Here is a 17663-nt window from a genome sequence, read left to right on the forward strand (position 1 = left end):
TTTGCACTGTCTGTATTTCGCACTGTCTGTATTTTGCAGTCATTTTATTTGCAATATCTGTATTTTGCACTGTCTGGAGCCAGCACCTAAGCTTTTCACTCATCATAGCACACGTGCTGCTGATTATGTGACAATAAAAATGATTTGATTTGATTTAAACCTTGGGAATTCAATACCTGCATGTCCCAACAAAAAAAAAAAATTTTTTTTTTTTTTTTTTTTAAGAATTCGCTTTTATGTTTGTACAAAATATTACAGTTGTTCCAAAAATATAACTCTTATATGGGGAGAAGTTGTGTTTATAGATTAATGTCCAAGCTAAAGGAGCTGAAAGATTAATTGGAAATCTCTCTGCTTTATAGTCACATTTAGCAAGAACAGAAGACCACCAATCTGACCAAATTCAGCTTCAGAGGCTAAATATTCCAAACTGAGTGATTATTTAGAAATTATCAAACCATTTAATTTTGAAGGTATTATTAAAATAGAGAAATCTAAATAGTCTTGACCACCATCTTTGAATAAATTAACTATTACAGCCTTTTTAATTTAATGCACTCCATTTTATTTAACATATATAGTGAGGAAGTATGCGATTTTGGACACACCAAATGTGTGGGTGCAAGTGTTGGGTCCTGACATCATTCTCGCGCGTTTTGATGACGTTTGTGTGTTTCAACAGCTGATTGAAAGAGGTCGCAGTTTAACAAACAGATCACAACAAAATATACATTTCGACGTCTTTGTGGTTTTTAAATTTTTTATTTTTACCGTTGAAAACCAAGACGTTTTCGGAATGACATAATCGGGTGAGTGTCGATGTTGTTGTCATCTCTGAACCTGGAAAGGAAAGTCATTTCTGTTTTTGCTAAGTCAGTGCTATGGCATTTGTGTGTATTTGCTTTGTTTCGATTTCTGACTCTGCACTCTGATCTTGTCGACAGCGACGAATGTAAAGCTAATATTTAGCCTGTAAATAGTTTGTGGTATGGCTTTTTTGCTTTTATTGTGTCGTGCTACTGACGTTAAATGTTATTTAATTCATTCTTATTCTTTGTGTTAGCAAACTAGCTAGCAGAGTAGTTAGCAGGCAGTTGTAATGACAGCTTCTGATGTGCTTTACTTAGGGTGTTGTTGTTGATTGTGAGCTGTTATTTCTTTGCGAAAAAATCCGTAAAGGTATATTAACAGAAGAATAAAAGCACATTTGTCTGAATGTATCTTTTGACTGAAAGACAGTATTTGCTTGATACACACAATTAAATATATTTAGCTGTCAGACTATACTCACCCATATGTAGCTTTGTAATTATTTGAGGTTAACTTTAATTTGAAAACTTTCAAGCCTCGGCTGGGTCATTTGGCGTTTCTGTGTGGAGTTTGCATGTTCTCCCTGCGTTCGTGTGGGTTTCCTCAGGGTGCTCCGGTTTCCCCCACAGTCCAAAAACATGCGGTACAGGTGAATTGGGTAGGCTACAAATTGTCCGTAGTGTATGTGTGTGAATGAGTGTGTGTGTGGATGTTTCCCAGTGATGGGTTGCAGCTGGAAGGGCATGCGCTGCGTAAAAACCTGCTGGATAAGTTGGCGGTTCATTCCAGTGTGGCGATCCCTGATTAATAAAGGGACTAAGCCGAAAAGAAAATGAATAAATAATACATGCATGCACATTTATTAAGCAATTAATACAATCAAAATTTTACACTATATAAAAGAAACTGGTTTTTACATAAAAATAAAAATATATAACAAACTTTTTTTTTTACTAACTTCAGAGATGCATGAACCAATATCTTATCGCGCAATCTCTTTTTTTTCTTCATGAAAGAGATTGATCAATGAGTTGATAATGCAAAATTGGGACATTTAGACATGACTAGGGCCAGACAGAATCTGCAGATATTTTTTGCTATTTCTGGGGAGAATTTTGTAAGAAATCTGCAGATTTATGCGGAATGATTTTATGAGTATCATAACTAAAAAAAAAAAAAAAAGAAATAAAATGAATACATTTGTAACTTTTATTTAAGGTTTACAATGCAAATCCAATTAGACCCACTTATTTGGTAAACGAAACAAGTCTCTCAAATAATACACCTTCTAAAAGAGGGAAAATATTACTTTACAACCTGTATTGTAAATAAGTCATAATAACATTTTAATATTACTATTATTTTATCATAATAATATTAATGAAATTATTTTAATACCTGAATAAGTGTAAATTTAGAAACGTTTACACAAGTAAATACATAAACTCAATGACGGGCTTAAAAACTGCGGATATCTGTGTGCGCAGATTCTGTGTGGGCTTAGACATGACTATTAATTTGATAAACCAATAGTAATACCATACTTCAATTGAATAAAACTATATGTCTACAGTTACAGGTTGTTCCGCTTACTTTGCCTTTCCTGTGGTGCAATACAGTCCAACCATGGATAAGATTTTGGAGGCGCTGGTCAGTTCCTCCCATCCTCAGAATGTCAAGCGGGCTATCGTGAAAAAAGTGATGGAGGCTGCAGAAAAGGAGGTGACGGAGGAGCAGTGCCAGGCCTTGTACCATCTCACCACCCGCCTTATTCTCCAGGGTGAAGATGTTTTTCAGCGTCAGATTGGTTTCCAAGTGCAAGAAGCATACGCACGCTACCATCGTGATGAGTTTGCCCGCTTCTTCAGCAAGGAATTTGTGCTTAGCCTTCTTCAACAGGGCTATGGCTCTTTGGACCATAGAGACCCTGCAATCTTGGACTTCATTCACAGTTCTCTCAGACTGCTCATCAGCTGCCCGGCTGTGTTGGAACTGGCACCTCTGCTACAGACGGAGGTCCTACGCATCATCTGTGAGCGGCCAGAACCAGCGACATGTGCCAAGTTGGCCACCATACTTACAGACTTCTCTCAGTGCATCCCACGAGAAAAGGCAGGAGTTCTGTTCTGCCAACAGCTTGTGCGCACCTTTGCGTATTTTCACTGTCCTGCCAGTGAAGAGCGGGAACTGCGGGAGTATGTGACCCAAGTGAGCAGGGTGAGCGCACTTCTGCAGGTCATCTGGAAGGCTGAGCCCACCACACTGCTGCCATCACTGCAGGAGGTGTTTTCCATCATCTCATCCACAGGTCAGTAAACTCTGTTTGCTTTAAGAGGACATGGTAGATCTGGGGTTGTCTCTGCACAGTAGCATACCGTTTACCAGAACCTTACGCGCACCTTTCAAAAGTTTCATTAGGTCGCAACAATATGGAGCACAACATCGTTGAACTATTTTTAATTTTGACCACCGCGCATACTAACTTGTCATGTCTTATCTGAGCTGCATTCTCAACTCAAACAGTGATTTTTTTGCATCCATTGTGAAAAAATTACAGCACAGCTGATAATGGCCTAGCACAGACACCCCAGGTGCATGAGCACAGAAGTGCTTTAAAATTGGTAAAGGAAGTACCGCTGTCATTGCCTTGGAAGTGGTTATGGGTGTAGACAGGGCCGTAATTTTCAAAAACCCATATGGTCAAAGAGCCTATATAATTGTGTAATTCATGCAATTCCTCTTCATAACAACTCCCTCTTGTTGATATTTTTGTACCAAAGTGAAAGTACCAGGAAGGACCAGCATGAGCCGGTGTTATTAGTTTCACCGGTTGTTATCTGGGAATAACATTCATTGGAATGTCAAGACTGACAAGTCAGAATCAAGTATTCCAGACAGCCGTGTAATAATTCCTATTAACATTTATTTAATTGACAAAAATATAAAGAAAATATTTCCAGTCTTTTCAATGACATTCCTTAATGTATTTAAAGTCTAAAATGATCAAATTGTAATTTTTGATGGCTGCAACAACCTCCAAAACAAATGGAAGAGATTGAGAAAAACAAAAGTAAAACTGTCATAGAATATCGAAATGAAACATTTTTGAAACTGTCCACAATTAACAGGTAAATTGGTATAAGAGTTTCATGATTTGATATTAACGGATCTTAGTTTTAGCAAATAAAACATGATCATCATGGCTTATTATGATGCGCCAGAAGTTATGAGAGAATTTTCAAACAAATTAAAAATCATAACTCGTAAAGCAAAATCAAATCTAGGTATGGGATGATAACCGTTTTCAAGGTATACTGGTGGTTTGGAAAAGTCAAGGTTTTAAAACTGCAAATTTTTTCTGCTTTACCATCCCTAAGGTATTTGTAAGATTTTTTTATTTATGTTTTTATTTTATTTTATTTTTTTAGGGCAACAATATCTCCTGTAGAAAAGATATCCAAAGATGCCGTTTTAAATTGTAAAGAAATTTGTGTTTTTGAAACCAATGAAGACCACAGAAGTCTATGATTCATTTGAATTATTTAGCCGGACATGTTTACTCTTCCAAAATATTAGAAATGTTTCTCAAAATAAAATATGTTGTGTTTAAATAGGAAAAAGTTTTAGTTTTTTGCTCCAACATTTAAAAAGAATATATTTTAAAACAGTAATCACAATATTGTGAAACCGTAGTATTTTTATCCAAGGTTATCATATTGTCTGAATCTAATATCGGCCTATGCCTAATCAAATCCATCTTAGGTCTTTCAGCGACCACCAAAAATAATATTGTAAAAAACATTGAAGGAATCCATAGCAGTCTAAATCTGTATAGAGCTAGTCAGAAATGTTCCTGACATTTGAACCCTTGTGTGGCACTAAATGAACAAATTGTCATGTTGTGCTGTTAAAAAAAAAAAAAAAAAAAAAAAAAAAAAACGCATGAGTTCAGCAGTGCATTAGAAAATCCCTGTCACAGTCTGTTTCTGCTTTTAGAAATGCAACATGTCAAGGACATAAATGAACACAGTTTGTTAAAAAGACAGTGGAAATATGTGCCAGGGTCTGAAAAGTCCATATTGTTTCTAGGAATAGCAGACATTTACTTGTCAGTTTCAAAGACTTAAGGCATCATTCAAACTTTTATGAGGGACAGATGCAAAAACCATCATGTTATGTGGACACAGCAAACCAAACAGTCCAAGTGACTGACAAATGTGTACAGGCACAAGTGACATAGAGGCAATTGGGAAGAACAAAGATATTTGATGCAATCGAGAGATGATATCTTTTATGTATATCTATGGTTCTTAAATCAAGTTCCATTCTGCATCTGCTACAACAGTGTGGTTGGGTTGACATGAAGTTAATGTGTTTGACCTGTCCTGTCTGTAATCCAGATTTGTTATCTATATTGAAATTGTTTGGTTCATAATGAAAAGGAGAATTGGGGAAAAGGCAGAGTCTGGTGTCATGTCAGGTTGGGCAAAGATTTAGCTTGTAAACCTTTAACAAATGGATAAATATTCAAATTTCTTCAAAAATATAAACATTATAATTAAAAGCAATATCAATGTGACACTATGCTTAACACTGTGTCTGGTAAGTTACTTCAAAAAGCTATTAATTACTAATAATTATTATTGTATTTAAATATTTTTTTTCTGATACTGATTACTTTGTTCAAAAGTAATTTTATTGCTTATTAATTATTTGAGTCCAACTAGAACCTTTTTAGGTTTTATTAAAAAACATACAATATGTACACTTCCTGACAAAAGTCTTGTCGCCTATCCAAGTTTTAGGAACAACAAATATTTATTTGACTTTTAGTTGATCATTTGGTATCAGAAGTGGATTAACAGAAATAATGTACAGTATAGAATATAAAGTTATGGTGCAGTAAAAAAAAAATAATAATAATACTGTGTATGACTCCCATGAGCTTAGAGGACTGCATCCAAACATATCTGCAATGACTCAAATAACTTACTAATTAAGTCCTCTGGAAAGGCAAAGAATGCATTCTTGCCGGACTCCAAGAGTTCATCAAGATTCTTTCAATTCATATTCAGTGCCTCCTCTTTTATCTTACCCCAGACATGCTCAATAATATCCATGTCTGGTGACTGGGCTGGCCAATCCTGGAGCACCTTAATCTTCTTTGCTTTCAGTAACTTTAATGTGAAGGCTGAAGTATGAGAAGGAGAGCTGTCTTGTTGAAGAATTTGCCCTCTCAAGTGGTTTGTAATGTAATGGGCAGTACAAATGTTTTGATACCTCAGGCTGTTAATGTTGCCATCCACTCTCTCGCACACCCCCATACTGAATGTAATCCCAGACCATGATTTTTCCTTCACTAAATTGGCTCCTAAATGGTTGGAGCCATCAAAATCCAAATCTGGTAATATATCCAGAAAGCTATTTATTTGGTATTGTAAACACAGGCATGTTTTCTTTGCATTTTCTCAATTAAACTAAAACTAAAGAGGGAAAAATAAATGTTTTATTTTGTGTAAAAATATCCAATTTTTTTTAGAATTGTTGTAAAATTAGCACGAGTTATTAAAAAGAAATCCTAAATGTGCTACAAACATTAACCTTATGAATGCATAATGTGATCTTTCCTCATACTCTTGTTTACTTTTCAGATCCTTCGTTTGAACCGTCTATTGCTCTAGCAAGCCTGGTCCAGCACATCCCTCTGCAAATGATCACAGTCCTCATCAAAAGCCTCACCACTGACCAGAATGTTAAAGATGCCAGTATGACACAAGCACTCTGCAGGTCAGTCTGTGTGTGTGCGCGCGCTATATAAAGCTGATGAATGGTGCTTTTGTGTATGTTTAAAAGACTAAGCCCTTGATCCAGCCACCAATTATGTTGTTGTCTCTGCATCTTGTTTACTTTAAGTATGTAGTAATTGCATTTATGCAAGTCATTTGGAATGGGTGTAGTGTTTATAGTTTATAGTAGCTTAACAGTTTTTAAATGAGTATAGATTTTTTTGCTGTTGTTTTTCTTCGCAGTTAAATGTTGAGGTCAAAATGTTGCCAGATTTTGTGTGTGTGTGGTGCTGTTGCTGTTATGTAAGGCTTTTATTGCATGTGTTGTGGTCCTGACCCTGTTCTCTCTCTCTCTCTCTCTCTCTCTCTCTCTCTCTCTCTCTCTCTCTCTCTCTCTCTCTCTCTCTCTCTCTCTCTCTCTCTCTCTCTCTCAATTCAAGGATGATTGACTGGTTGTCATGGCCTCTAGCTAATCATGTGGACACCTGGGTCATTGCTTTATTAAAAGGACTTGCTGCTGTTCAAAAGTTCACCATCCTCATAGATGTCACACTGCTCAAAATTGAACAGGTTTGTATGTATTAGCAACAAGCCTGCAAAGCTGCACTAAAAAAGCAACAACAGTAATGCCAAGAGTAAACATAATGAAAAAGAATCAAGATATCGGGAGACTAATTTTATCTGAATTCAGCTGATTATCTGAGATTGTTAACATTTATTCCTTTTAAAGCCTACAAGTCTGTGACAGACGTTTCTCTATGTTTATTAGTGTGTGTGTGTGTGTGTGTGTGTGTGTGTGTGTGTGTGTGTGTGTTTGTTTGTTTGTTTCCAGGTCTTTAATCGTCTCTGGTATCCCATTGTGAGGCAGGGAGCGCTGGTTGTTCTTTCACATATGCTGCTTAGTTTCCAGCACTCTCCTGAAGCCTTTCACTTAGTAAGGCCACTGTAAACTGCATCTTACCTAAACAAAAACTTCAATTTTTTCATCTTAAAAAGTCCCCCTGTGCCAAAAAGGGAGGCATTTTAATGAATTATTTTTATGCATTGATAAATCTCTTTTTTTTTTAAATATAGTATCAAATAAGTGACTTGTTCCAAACTTTTTAGCTTCCTTTTTTTTTTTGGCTGAACGCAAAATAAAAAAATCTTAAAATATATTGTTGACCAAGTAGTTGATGGTAGCCTTCGACTTTGATTGTATTTTTTTTTTCTTATTATGGAAGTTAGTGGTTCCGATCATCTTTTATTTAAAAACTAAGGTAAAAGCTAAGAATATAAAGGTAAAAATAAAGCAATTTTTTGTGTCCAACATTTTAGTTTTAGACTTTTAAGAAACTGTTGGTTTTACTATCCACTATTTAGTCATTTTAATGTAATGTGTGATGTTATTTATATTATTTGTGTTTTTATACCAGGTGGTTCCTCATATAGTGCCACTTGTGAAGTCTTTAAAGAATGATGGCCTTCCGAACAGTAAAACGTTCTTACTACAATTTGCTGAACTCATTCATTGCATGATGTACCAATATTCCGGATTCCCAGACCTCTACGACAGCATTCTTGAATCCATTAAAGTAAGAATCTCTCATAAATGTATCTAAAACAAAAGGCATTTACTTTATTTGTTCAGATAACCCAGGTCAGTTTACCATTAAGCAGTTATTTTGTATGTGTATGCCATAATTAATTGTACTATTTAATGGAAAGTTTAAACAAATCTGAAACTTTTTTTTTTTTCAAAGATGTTGCTTTTGCTCTTCAAGGTTGCAGTTAAAAAAACAGTAGATTGGTGATATTGTGAAATATAAGAATTTTAAGTGATTGTTTTCTTATAAAATATGTTTTAAAATAAAATGCATTGCATTTAACAAAGCTACATATTATCAATGCATCATAGTCTTTAGTCAAACAATCATTCTTTTTTTTGTGGAAATCGCAATATATTTTTAATGTGAAGTTCGAAAGAACAGTACTTAATTAAAATAGAATATTTTGTAACATCGTAAATATCTTCACGTTCTAAATTGATTTAATGCTTTCTTGCGTAATATAAATGTGTTGTTTGTTCATTGTACTGAACAGTAGTTTTCAGTAGTTATGATTGTGCTATTCAATTTCAGTATCCATCTCTGCTTCTTTTACAGGAACTGCCTAAACCTAGTGAGGAGAAGATCAAATTTGTTCTGAACCAAAGTGCCTGGACATCTCAGTCAAATTCATTTGCTTCAGGCCTGCTCAAGATCACAGGCAAATCAGAAACAGGGAAGACAGGACTTGTGAATCTGGGCAACACATGCTACATGAACAGCATCCTCCAAATTTTATTTATGGCCACAGAGTACGTTTCAAGTCTGTTGCATAGAATCTGATCTTTCACAACTGGTCTACTGTTATAACCCAACTGTAATGACCTTTTGTGTTAAGTTAACAATGTGTATATAGTTGAAATCAAAATTATTATCCGTCCCGTGACATTTTTATTCTTTTAAAAATATTTCCCCATGTGTTGTTTAACGAACATAATTTTTTAAAAACACAATAGTTTTGATAACACATTTCTAATAACTAATTTATTTGTCTTTCATCGTAAAGTGGTTTGTTCTGTAGACAATGGAAATAAAATAATTCTTAAGGGGGCTAATAATTTTGAACTTAAATTAATAATTTTTTTTATTTATTAAAATATGCTTTTATCAAACTAAAAGTAAAAAATCTTTCCCCAGAATAAATCAAATATATAGGAAATACTTTCAAAATGTCCTTGCTCTGTTGATCAGCACTTGGCAAATATCTGAAAAAAGTACACATTTCACAGGAGGGCTAGTAATTTTGACTCCAACAATATATGTTTTGTCACATTCATCTTATTTCTCTAACAGTTTGTCTTTAAAAGTTTCAGGCGACATGTTATGTCTCTGCAATTGAATGGCAGCAACACGCTCATGAAGAAGCTTCAGCTTCTTTTTGCTTTCTTGGCTCACACACAGGTTTGTTTGTTTACAGTTATTTCTCTTGCCATTTAGAAGTTTATCCTCATTCAGCGCAACAGCAAGTGCTTTTTGAGCCTTGAAATCGACTATTAGGAATACCTGCTTGGGATTAATTGTTATTTTATGTGTCCACCAGAGAGCAGCATATTCGCCAAGGAGTTTTTTGGATGTTTCTCGACCTACTTGGTTTTCAGCCGGATCCCAGCAAGACTGCTCAGAGTATTTGAGGTTTCTGTTGGACAGGTATATTCAGAAAATACCTATGACCTCCTTTCCAATAATTACAAGAAAGATATCACTTTTTCTGCATTTTCGTGTTTAAGAGTTGTTCTTTTGGAACTTGATTCAAAATTTAGTTTACAATTCAAATATGACATTACAGCTGTTTCAACCAATGATTAGGGTAGTAGGAAAAATCACAAGAATCACATTAAAGGTCCCACGAAATTAAAATAAGGGTTTTAGATGTTAGTGGCAGTAATGTTCATTTTTAAAATGTGCGTGCACCAAAACAGATAAGATATAAAACCAAAACAAACATGTAAAGCTTGTAGTTTGTTATTTCCACTAAAATCGATCAACAGTTTTATTCACGTCATCTCATACCTTCAAGTTTCTCATCAAATCGTGATCCTCTGGTGTCTGACATGCCCCGCCCCCTTCACATTTGATGCACTTGAGCTCAACCACTCGCTGGCAGAGGGATAAAACAAAACGCCATTGGCTCCTCTTCATATTTCAGTTGAGATTACGTCAAACATGGAATAAAACTGCACATTTCAAGGCACTTCACAGTAGAGCTGTAATCGGGCCATAAAAGTTAGGCCAGACAGAATTTGGCTTGAGCCCGAGTACATTATGACTGACAGCTTTATAAAAGCCTGAACCCGTTTACAGCCAGACCTTTTTAAGGCAACGGAGAAGCTGAATATTCAAAGAATAATGCCAACATCTGGCTATACACTCTGTCTTGATTGTGCATTTTCGATTTATTTATTATTTAGTTATAATTTGAAAATCCTTTCCTCTCCAAGATTAGTCTGCATGTTTTTGTGGAGGAACATTTTTGAATCCACTGTAGATGGCTTTATTGTGGTCCTGTGCCCGCTGATGGTGCGTCAAGCAGCACTGAACACCCTTTCACTGCTGCTGCTACTGGCCGAGATGCATAGTTCTACTGATCTGGCTAATTTTGCAAGTTTTGGGTAGGATTGTTTGTTCATTTTCCACCAGTCAAGAACATCCATTTCCTTTTCTATGACAGCAGTTTAAATGTAGCATGTGACCTTGTTATTTTCCTTGTCAGCTAGCTGTACATTTTCCCACTCTGCAAAAAATCCCTCTTTTTGACTTCTCCATCATCATTTGTTTCATCTATGCAGAAATGGGTTTTGATTTTGTAATAAACGATTTGATTACTTTCTCGCACTCATTGAAATGAATCACATGACCATTCATTTACTGTGGAAGTCCAGCTCGACCTTGTCTAAGATTATAGAAATTAAGCCTGAATCTGCCCAAACATGTCTCGTTCCTAAATTCGGGCAAACATCTTCAGCTCTAGTTCAAAGGAGCTTTAATGTGTTTTCATATTTACAACAGCAGGGAGAGATCAGGCAGTTCTAAACACCCATAAACTTGTGTCTTCCTGTGTGATTTAAAGGTTGCATGAAGAAGAGAAGGCCCTTTCAGCCCTTCAGATGGCCAGCCCAAAACCAGAACCTGCAACCACTTCTCCAGAAACTCTCCACAATGCTGTAAGCCCACCGATCTCTGATGTGCCATCGCACCCAGATCCTGCAGCAGCTCAAGGAGAAACCGGCACTCTAGTGGAGCGCATGTTTGGTGGGAGACTCTCCACAGCCATCCGCTGCCTGCAGTGCCACAGCCTATCAGAGAAAGAGGAGCCATTCACAGACCTCTCTCTTGCCTTCTGCCCCTCCATGTCACAGCCACGGGGTCCCACTAATGAGCACAAAAGCTCCTCTACTCTGGGACCCTGCCAGGGGGCAGTGAATGGAGGCAGTGAAGCCTCGGAGGGCCCCGTCAAAGAAGGTGCAGCAAGCGGGATGGAGAGGCCCATGGTGGAACCAACAATATCTGTGCCAGATTTAGTGGACTATTTCCTGGCTCCAGAAATTTTAGAGAACGAAAACTGCTACTTTTGCGAATGCTGTGCCTCACTGCAGAGGGCTGAGAAGGCTATGCGAGTGGTGGCAGCCCCTGAATACCTCATTCTGACTCTGTTGCGCTTCTCTTACGATGCCACCTGCCATGTGCGGCGCAAGATCCTGGACAATGTGGGCATTCCTCTGCACATGTCCCTTCCTTTACACCAACACAGTAGCTCTTCATCTTCAAATGTAGCTGCATCTTCCTCATCCGAGTCTCCAGACAGTTGCGAGAATCTGGCTAAAAAGCTGAAGCCTTCACAGAAAGAGGAAGGAATTGCAGAAAGCAGAATGAAGAGCAAGAAAAATAACAGTGATTTGCAGAAGCTCTCTGTGCCATATGTGTTGAGTTCTGTTGTGATGCACTCTGGGATGTCTTCCGATAGCGGTCACTACTACTCGTATGGAAGGAACGTGAGTAGCGATGATGGTTGTGTGGCTCAGACGAGTCCCAAGAGCCTGGATAATTCTAGCCAATCAGAGAGCTCGACAGCCCCACAGGAGGAAACGGGGCGTGCTGATCCAAAGTCGGCGGACTGGTTCTTGTTTAATGACAGCAGAGTGACTTTTACGAACTTTCAGTCATTGCAAAATGTCACAAGCCGCTTCCCCAAGGATACAGCCTATGTCCTGATCTACAGGAAACAAGAGGTCAGTGGAGAAGCAAGCAATTCAGGGCCGGTTGTAAATGGCGCAAGGCTGAGTGGAGAGCCACCTCTGCAGAAAGAGCTGATGGATGCCATTACCAAAGACAACAAACTCTTCCTACAGGTGAGAGTAACTGTATATTACCAGTGGTCAACAGCCCTCATTATTAATCATTAACAATTATTGGTCACACTTTAGGTTTCGTACAATACAATAAAGTTTCATTAGTTGATGTATTTACTAACACAAACTAATTATGAACAATCCTTGTACAGCATTTATTAATCATAGTTCAACATTTACTAATGCTTCATTAACATGATTGTTAATGCACCATGAGTTAACATGGAGTAACAATGAACAACTGTATTTTCCTTAGCTAACATGAACAAATACTGTAATGTAGTGTTTATAGTTTGTTCATTGTTGTTAGTATTTGCATTAACTAATACAACCTTATTGTAAAGTGTTATATTATTATTATTATAGTTGGTGCACTGTAAAAATAAATTACACACAATTCCCTCATGTCGTCCCAACGAAAATCGATTAAGTTAGCTTGATTGTTTTTACAAAATGAAGTGGCTATAAAGGGCACCTATGATGAAATTCATCTTTTTATCAGAACTGTGTGAAGGAATAGTGTGTCCACAGTCATATTGGGGTGATATAAACACAATAAGTTTATTTCTTTAAATGTTCTGACGTTAAAATAGGATCCATATCCCTCCCATTTTGAAGCCCACCACAACATGAAGTAGAAGTGTGGATTCCCCTCCCACCGATTTGATTGACAATCACCTATTAACATGTCTCCGTTGTAACACGTATAGTCATATCAACAAGACGGGGCATGTGCAAAACAAACAAGATTAAAAGATCTCTTCAGCATCATCAAGTATTATCAAATGTGATCAAGAATGAGTTTAAAATGTTTTTAAAACAGTGCATCTTTGTAATGAGGGCCATAAAATCTCTGGAATTCATCACCACAGCCACATGTCAGTACAATTAAAAAAGAAGACGCTTTAATCCCAGTTTGTGGATGTTAAATCAGGTAGATTTTGTACATTAACATAATGGATACTTGTATACAGCAGTGGATATTAATGTGTATCCTGTCACACTTATCCTGTGACATTGTGTGTGACTCATCTTTGCAACTCCACAACAAATACATCAAATAATGATTGGTAAAGTTCTTACTGTAGTATTTCTTACAAACGTTACGTGAGATCTGCTTCCTTCATGTCTGTCACTGTGCTGTTTATCTGACACAGCCGAGGCAGAGATTGAGGCACACTCTCACAGGCATGTGGGAAAGGTGGTTGGGGAAAACTAGCATTAAAGGCACAGGCAACAAAAACAGCCATATTGTGTTCAGAGCCGAAAATACCAATATTCTGAAAGGTATAATACATTGTCTGATGGGTGTTTTGAGCTGAAACTTTACAGAAACATTCTAGAGACACAAAAGACTTAAAATAGGTGCCCTTTAAAATAAAACAATTAAGTTGTAGTAGAAAATTTAGTTGATTTAGCTCATTTTAAATTAGGAGTTTGAACATGCAGCAAAAATATATTTTTTGGAATGTGTGTGAAATATTTTATTCTTATTCAAATTTTAGCCAAATAAGGTTTAACAGACCATGATTTTTTTCACAGTATTTCATCTTATGTTTTTTTCTAGTGATGTATTATTATTATTTTTTAAGTTGGCTGTAAAATAAAATCATTAGTCCTGTTAGTTAGTCTTCTAATTATCATAACTTACGTAGTTACGCTTTTAAGTTATACAAGCTGAAAAACAGTACCTTAAAAACGTTTAGTACTGTCATCATGACCAAGGGAAAATAAATTAGCTAGAATTTATATGACTTTTTAATTTTTTTTAAGATTTCTCACTAAAACAGCACTTGAAGAATATTTGAAAAATAATAAAAATTTCACAAGAGGGCTAATAAATTTGCCTTGAACTAAAACATGGAAATAGAAAATCAACAAACTTAATAACAATTATTTATACGAAAATATTGAATATTTTATTTCAATATAATTATTACAATGGTATAAATGATTTTTTGTAGCAATTACTCTAGCCTTCACATGATCCTTCAGAAATCATTCTGATTTATTTAATTCAAGACAAATCTTTCGCAGATGAAAGCAAAAACTGTGATTTTCAGCATTCTTTGATCAATACAAGGGTCAACTAAACAGCAATTTATTTGGAATGTAGTTTTTTGTAAGTACAAAATCTGTACTGCCAGTGTGTCCTTGCTAAAATAAAATAATTTCTTGAGATTCAATAACATATTAACAGTATTTACTGCATTTATTATTTTAAATTATTTTTTTAAATGAAGCAGTACTGTAGGTCAATGTTGAAGGAGTACTAGGTCAAAAATGGGCATGCAATGAATTTGTACAGAACACAATGTTTTGGTCATATCCTGGAATCATAAATCATTTTCTAAGCAGATAATGAACTTAAAATTGAAACCAATATTATTGGACCATATTATGCAGTGAACTAATTGCATGAATTTTTTTTTAAATGGGAAGTTCTTCAGCTTTTGGTTTGGAGTATTAGAGATAAAACTGTTTTTTTGGCATTCAATAACATGTCAGTGGATCAACATTATTGTCTTCGTCTTTTATTTTAAAATATGATTAAAATGTGTTTTTCATACATTTTCTATTATCAAGATCTTTTAACTGTCCTGAAATCAAATTTGGTGATAATACTAGGAAATATGAAATTCTTAAAAAGAAAATCTTAGCAAGTAATTTTGCCAAATTCTCCTTAATGTTGGACTCTCCTATTTGTCATTGATCAGTGTTGAATTTGGAGCATAGATTTAACCTTTTGTTTGTTTTTTTTCAGGAGCAGGAGCTTAACGCCAGAACTCGGGCTCTTCAAGCAACCTCTGCATCCTGTTCATTCAGACCCAATGGTTCTGATGACAACGAGCCTCCTGGCAGCTGCGGGCCTTCAGGTGGAGGTGGAGGAGGGGGATTTAACACCATCAGCAGACTAGTCTTTTAAAAAGAGTCACAGACGTACCCGCAGAGCACTGGACAGTCCCACTGACAACACCAGACTTAATTTATCCTCACAATCTGGATAAATGTGCCACCTCAGAACAGATATCTTCTTTTTTGGGGGGTTTGCATGCTTTTTCCCTTTACATCCACTTGTTTATCAGTGACGCAGTACTACAGGTCAGAAATGGGCATGCAATAAATTTGTAAAGAACACAATGTTTGGTCATATCCTGGAATCATAAATCATTTTCTAAGCAGATAATGAACTTAAAATTGAAACCAATATTTTTGGACCGTATTATACAGTGAACTAATTGCATGAATTTCTTTTAAATTGGAAGTTCTTCAGCTTCTGGTTTGGAGTATTAGAGATAAGACTGTTTCGTCAATTATTTAATTGCAGTCAAGTTTTATTTAATTCATTCAGGGAAAACTTTTTTGGATTTAACTTTTTAAACATTGAAGCTTTTTTGAGAGTTTTCTGTGCCTTTCAATACTTCAGATTTTACAGAGATATTGGACTGGGTATACAAAACACTTTGCTCTTGCTGTACAGTGTAAAAATATATAGTAAAGAATCCTCGTTGAACACTGTCTGCTTTTATAATTTAAAGTACACACATGAATACAATCTCTTGTCATTTACTGGTTAAGACATTTGACGAGACTGTACACAACATTATTTACGTTATAAAAAGCACATGTTCTTGGTTACAAGAAAGAGCAGCATTGCAATAACATGCTGTTACAGTAGGATGCATATTATTTAATGAAAGGGTTAGTATTTAACCGTTTACACCAGGCTTATTTTTATAAACGAAGACATAATGTATTAAAAACAAACATGCTTTATATTAGGGCTGCACAATGTACCGTTTCAGCATCGATATCGCAATGTTTTTATTCACAATAGTCACATCGTGAGTATATGCATTGCTCAGTCTGAATTATAAATTATCATTTCGGAATTGCTTTTGGAGACCTGTGGCCATGTGTGGGTTTTTAAAGCATTCAGGCCTAAGAAATTACCATTTGTAACTTTGACAAATTAATAAGGACAGGGTTGTTTATAAAACGAAGACTATGCAGTATTAATTTACATTTGATTATTCAATTTCTGTATAACTAAATGCAGTGTGACTCATTAGAAAACAGTCAAACACTGTTTATTTAATGGGTATCTTTTTCTTTATTGAATTTATCAATGCTTGTAGATTGTTTCTTGTATCTGATGCATGTACTCCCCTACAGAATCACCCCAATCAATTCTTAAATCCCAGTTTTTCCAAATTTCGTCCAAATGGTCATGTAAATAAAATTGTATCCATATCAGATTATATCACAGAAATAAAGAATAAATATTGCAATTTTAGATTTTTCTAATGTGCAGCCCTACTTTAGATCACCTCAATTTATTTTCAAATGTATATATACTGTTTTAATTAGGTTATTAGGCCTTTACCTAAATCAACTTAAAAAAAATTTAAATAATACAAAAAATGTTAACCTTCTAAAATTAAAAAAAAAAAAAACACAACAAAACAACACACACCAAAATAAAAAGGTGCAAAGGCTAATAAAATTTTGTTCAAAACCCTTAGCAAAAAAAAGTACAATTAAAAAGTAAAAAATTTATCTAAAATCAGTTCTAAAAATAGTAAATGGTAGTGTAAAAAGGCTAATTCCAAATACTACCAAGATAAAAAAGAACTACATTTATTTAAGCTTTTATATTTAAATTTATATTTTTTAATAAATTGGAAAAAAGCTTACTTAAAGAGTTTAACAAAAATGAAAACATTAAGATGGAAACACAAAAAATAAAAATAATATGCCAATAATAGCGTAATAATAACTTTAAAATGACCAAAAAGGCAGTGTAATCAAGTTGATGTCTGTTTTTGCTATCAAAGCCGGAGGCCTTTGTAGGCCATACGTTGGCTATCAATCCATGAGTCCACCCCCAACCTCCAGTGTCCTCAGTTTGAACCCTGACACAATGGTCTGTTCTTGAGCCCAAAGTCCTGTTAAAATCAGTATGGCATTAGCTTGGTAACCAAATAGACACTTAAGGCTGTGGTGAAGCACTTGCGTAGATCCACATTTTCTTAACTTGACAACTAATAGATGCAAAGTTGTCCTTTTGTGGTTTTCAGAAGAGGGCACCTTTAGTTCTTCAGACTCCCTCAGAGCCATTAGCTTTGTAACAT

At 35.6% G+C, this 17663-nt stretch overlaps 1 protein-coding gene across 4 annotated transcripts; it reads left to right on the forward strand.

The window, feature by feature from the left end:
* Positions 1–668: 668 nt before the first annotated feature.
* Positions 669–16042, forward strand: usp38 (ubiquitin specific peptidase 38). Of its 4 annotated transcripts, none has more exons than XM_073952496.1 (11): positions 669–894; positions 2298–3118; positions 6462–6597; positions 7037–7166; positions 7429–7530; positions 8012–8170; positions 8741–8934; positions 9490–9583; positions 9723–9829; positions 11250–12528; positions 15293–16042. In XM_073952496.1, the coding sequence occupies exons 2-11, from the start codon at positions 2374–2376 to the stop codon at positions 15452–15454; spliced, it is 3108 nt and encodes a 1035-aa protein (XP_073808597.1). In that variant the 5' UTR covers positions 669–894; positions 2298–2373; the 3' UTR covers positions 15455–16042. The 4 variants fall into 4 exon arrangements, with proteins under 4 accessions (XP_073808597.1, XP_003197722.2, XP_073808608.1 ...); XM_003197674.7 differs by having other exon boundaries at positions 669–809; positions 2384–3118; XM_073952503.1 differs by having other exon boundaries at positions 804–872.
* Positions 16043–17663: the final 1621 nt, after the last annotated feature.

Source organism: Danio rerio, chromosome 1, assembly GCF_049306965.1.
Source record: "Danio rerio strain Tuebingen ecotype United States chromosome 1, GRCz12tu, whole genome shotgun sequence".
NCBI lineage: Eukaryota > Metazoa > Chordata > Actinopteri > Cypriniformes > Danionidae > Danio > Danio rerio.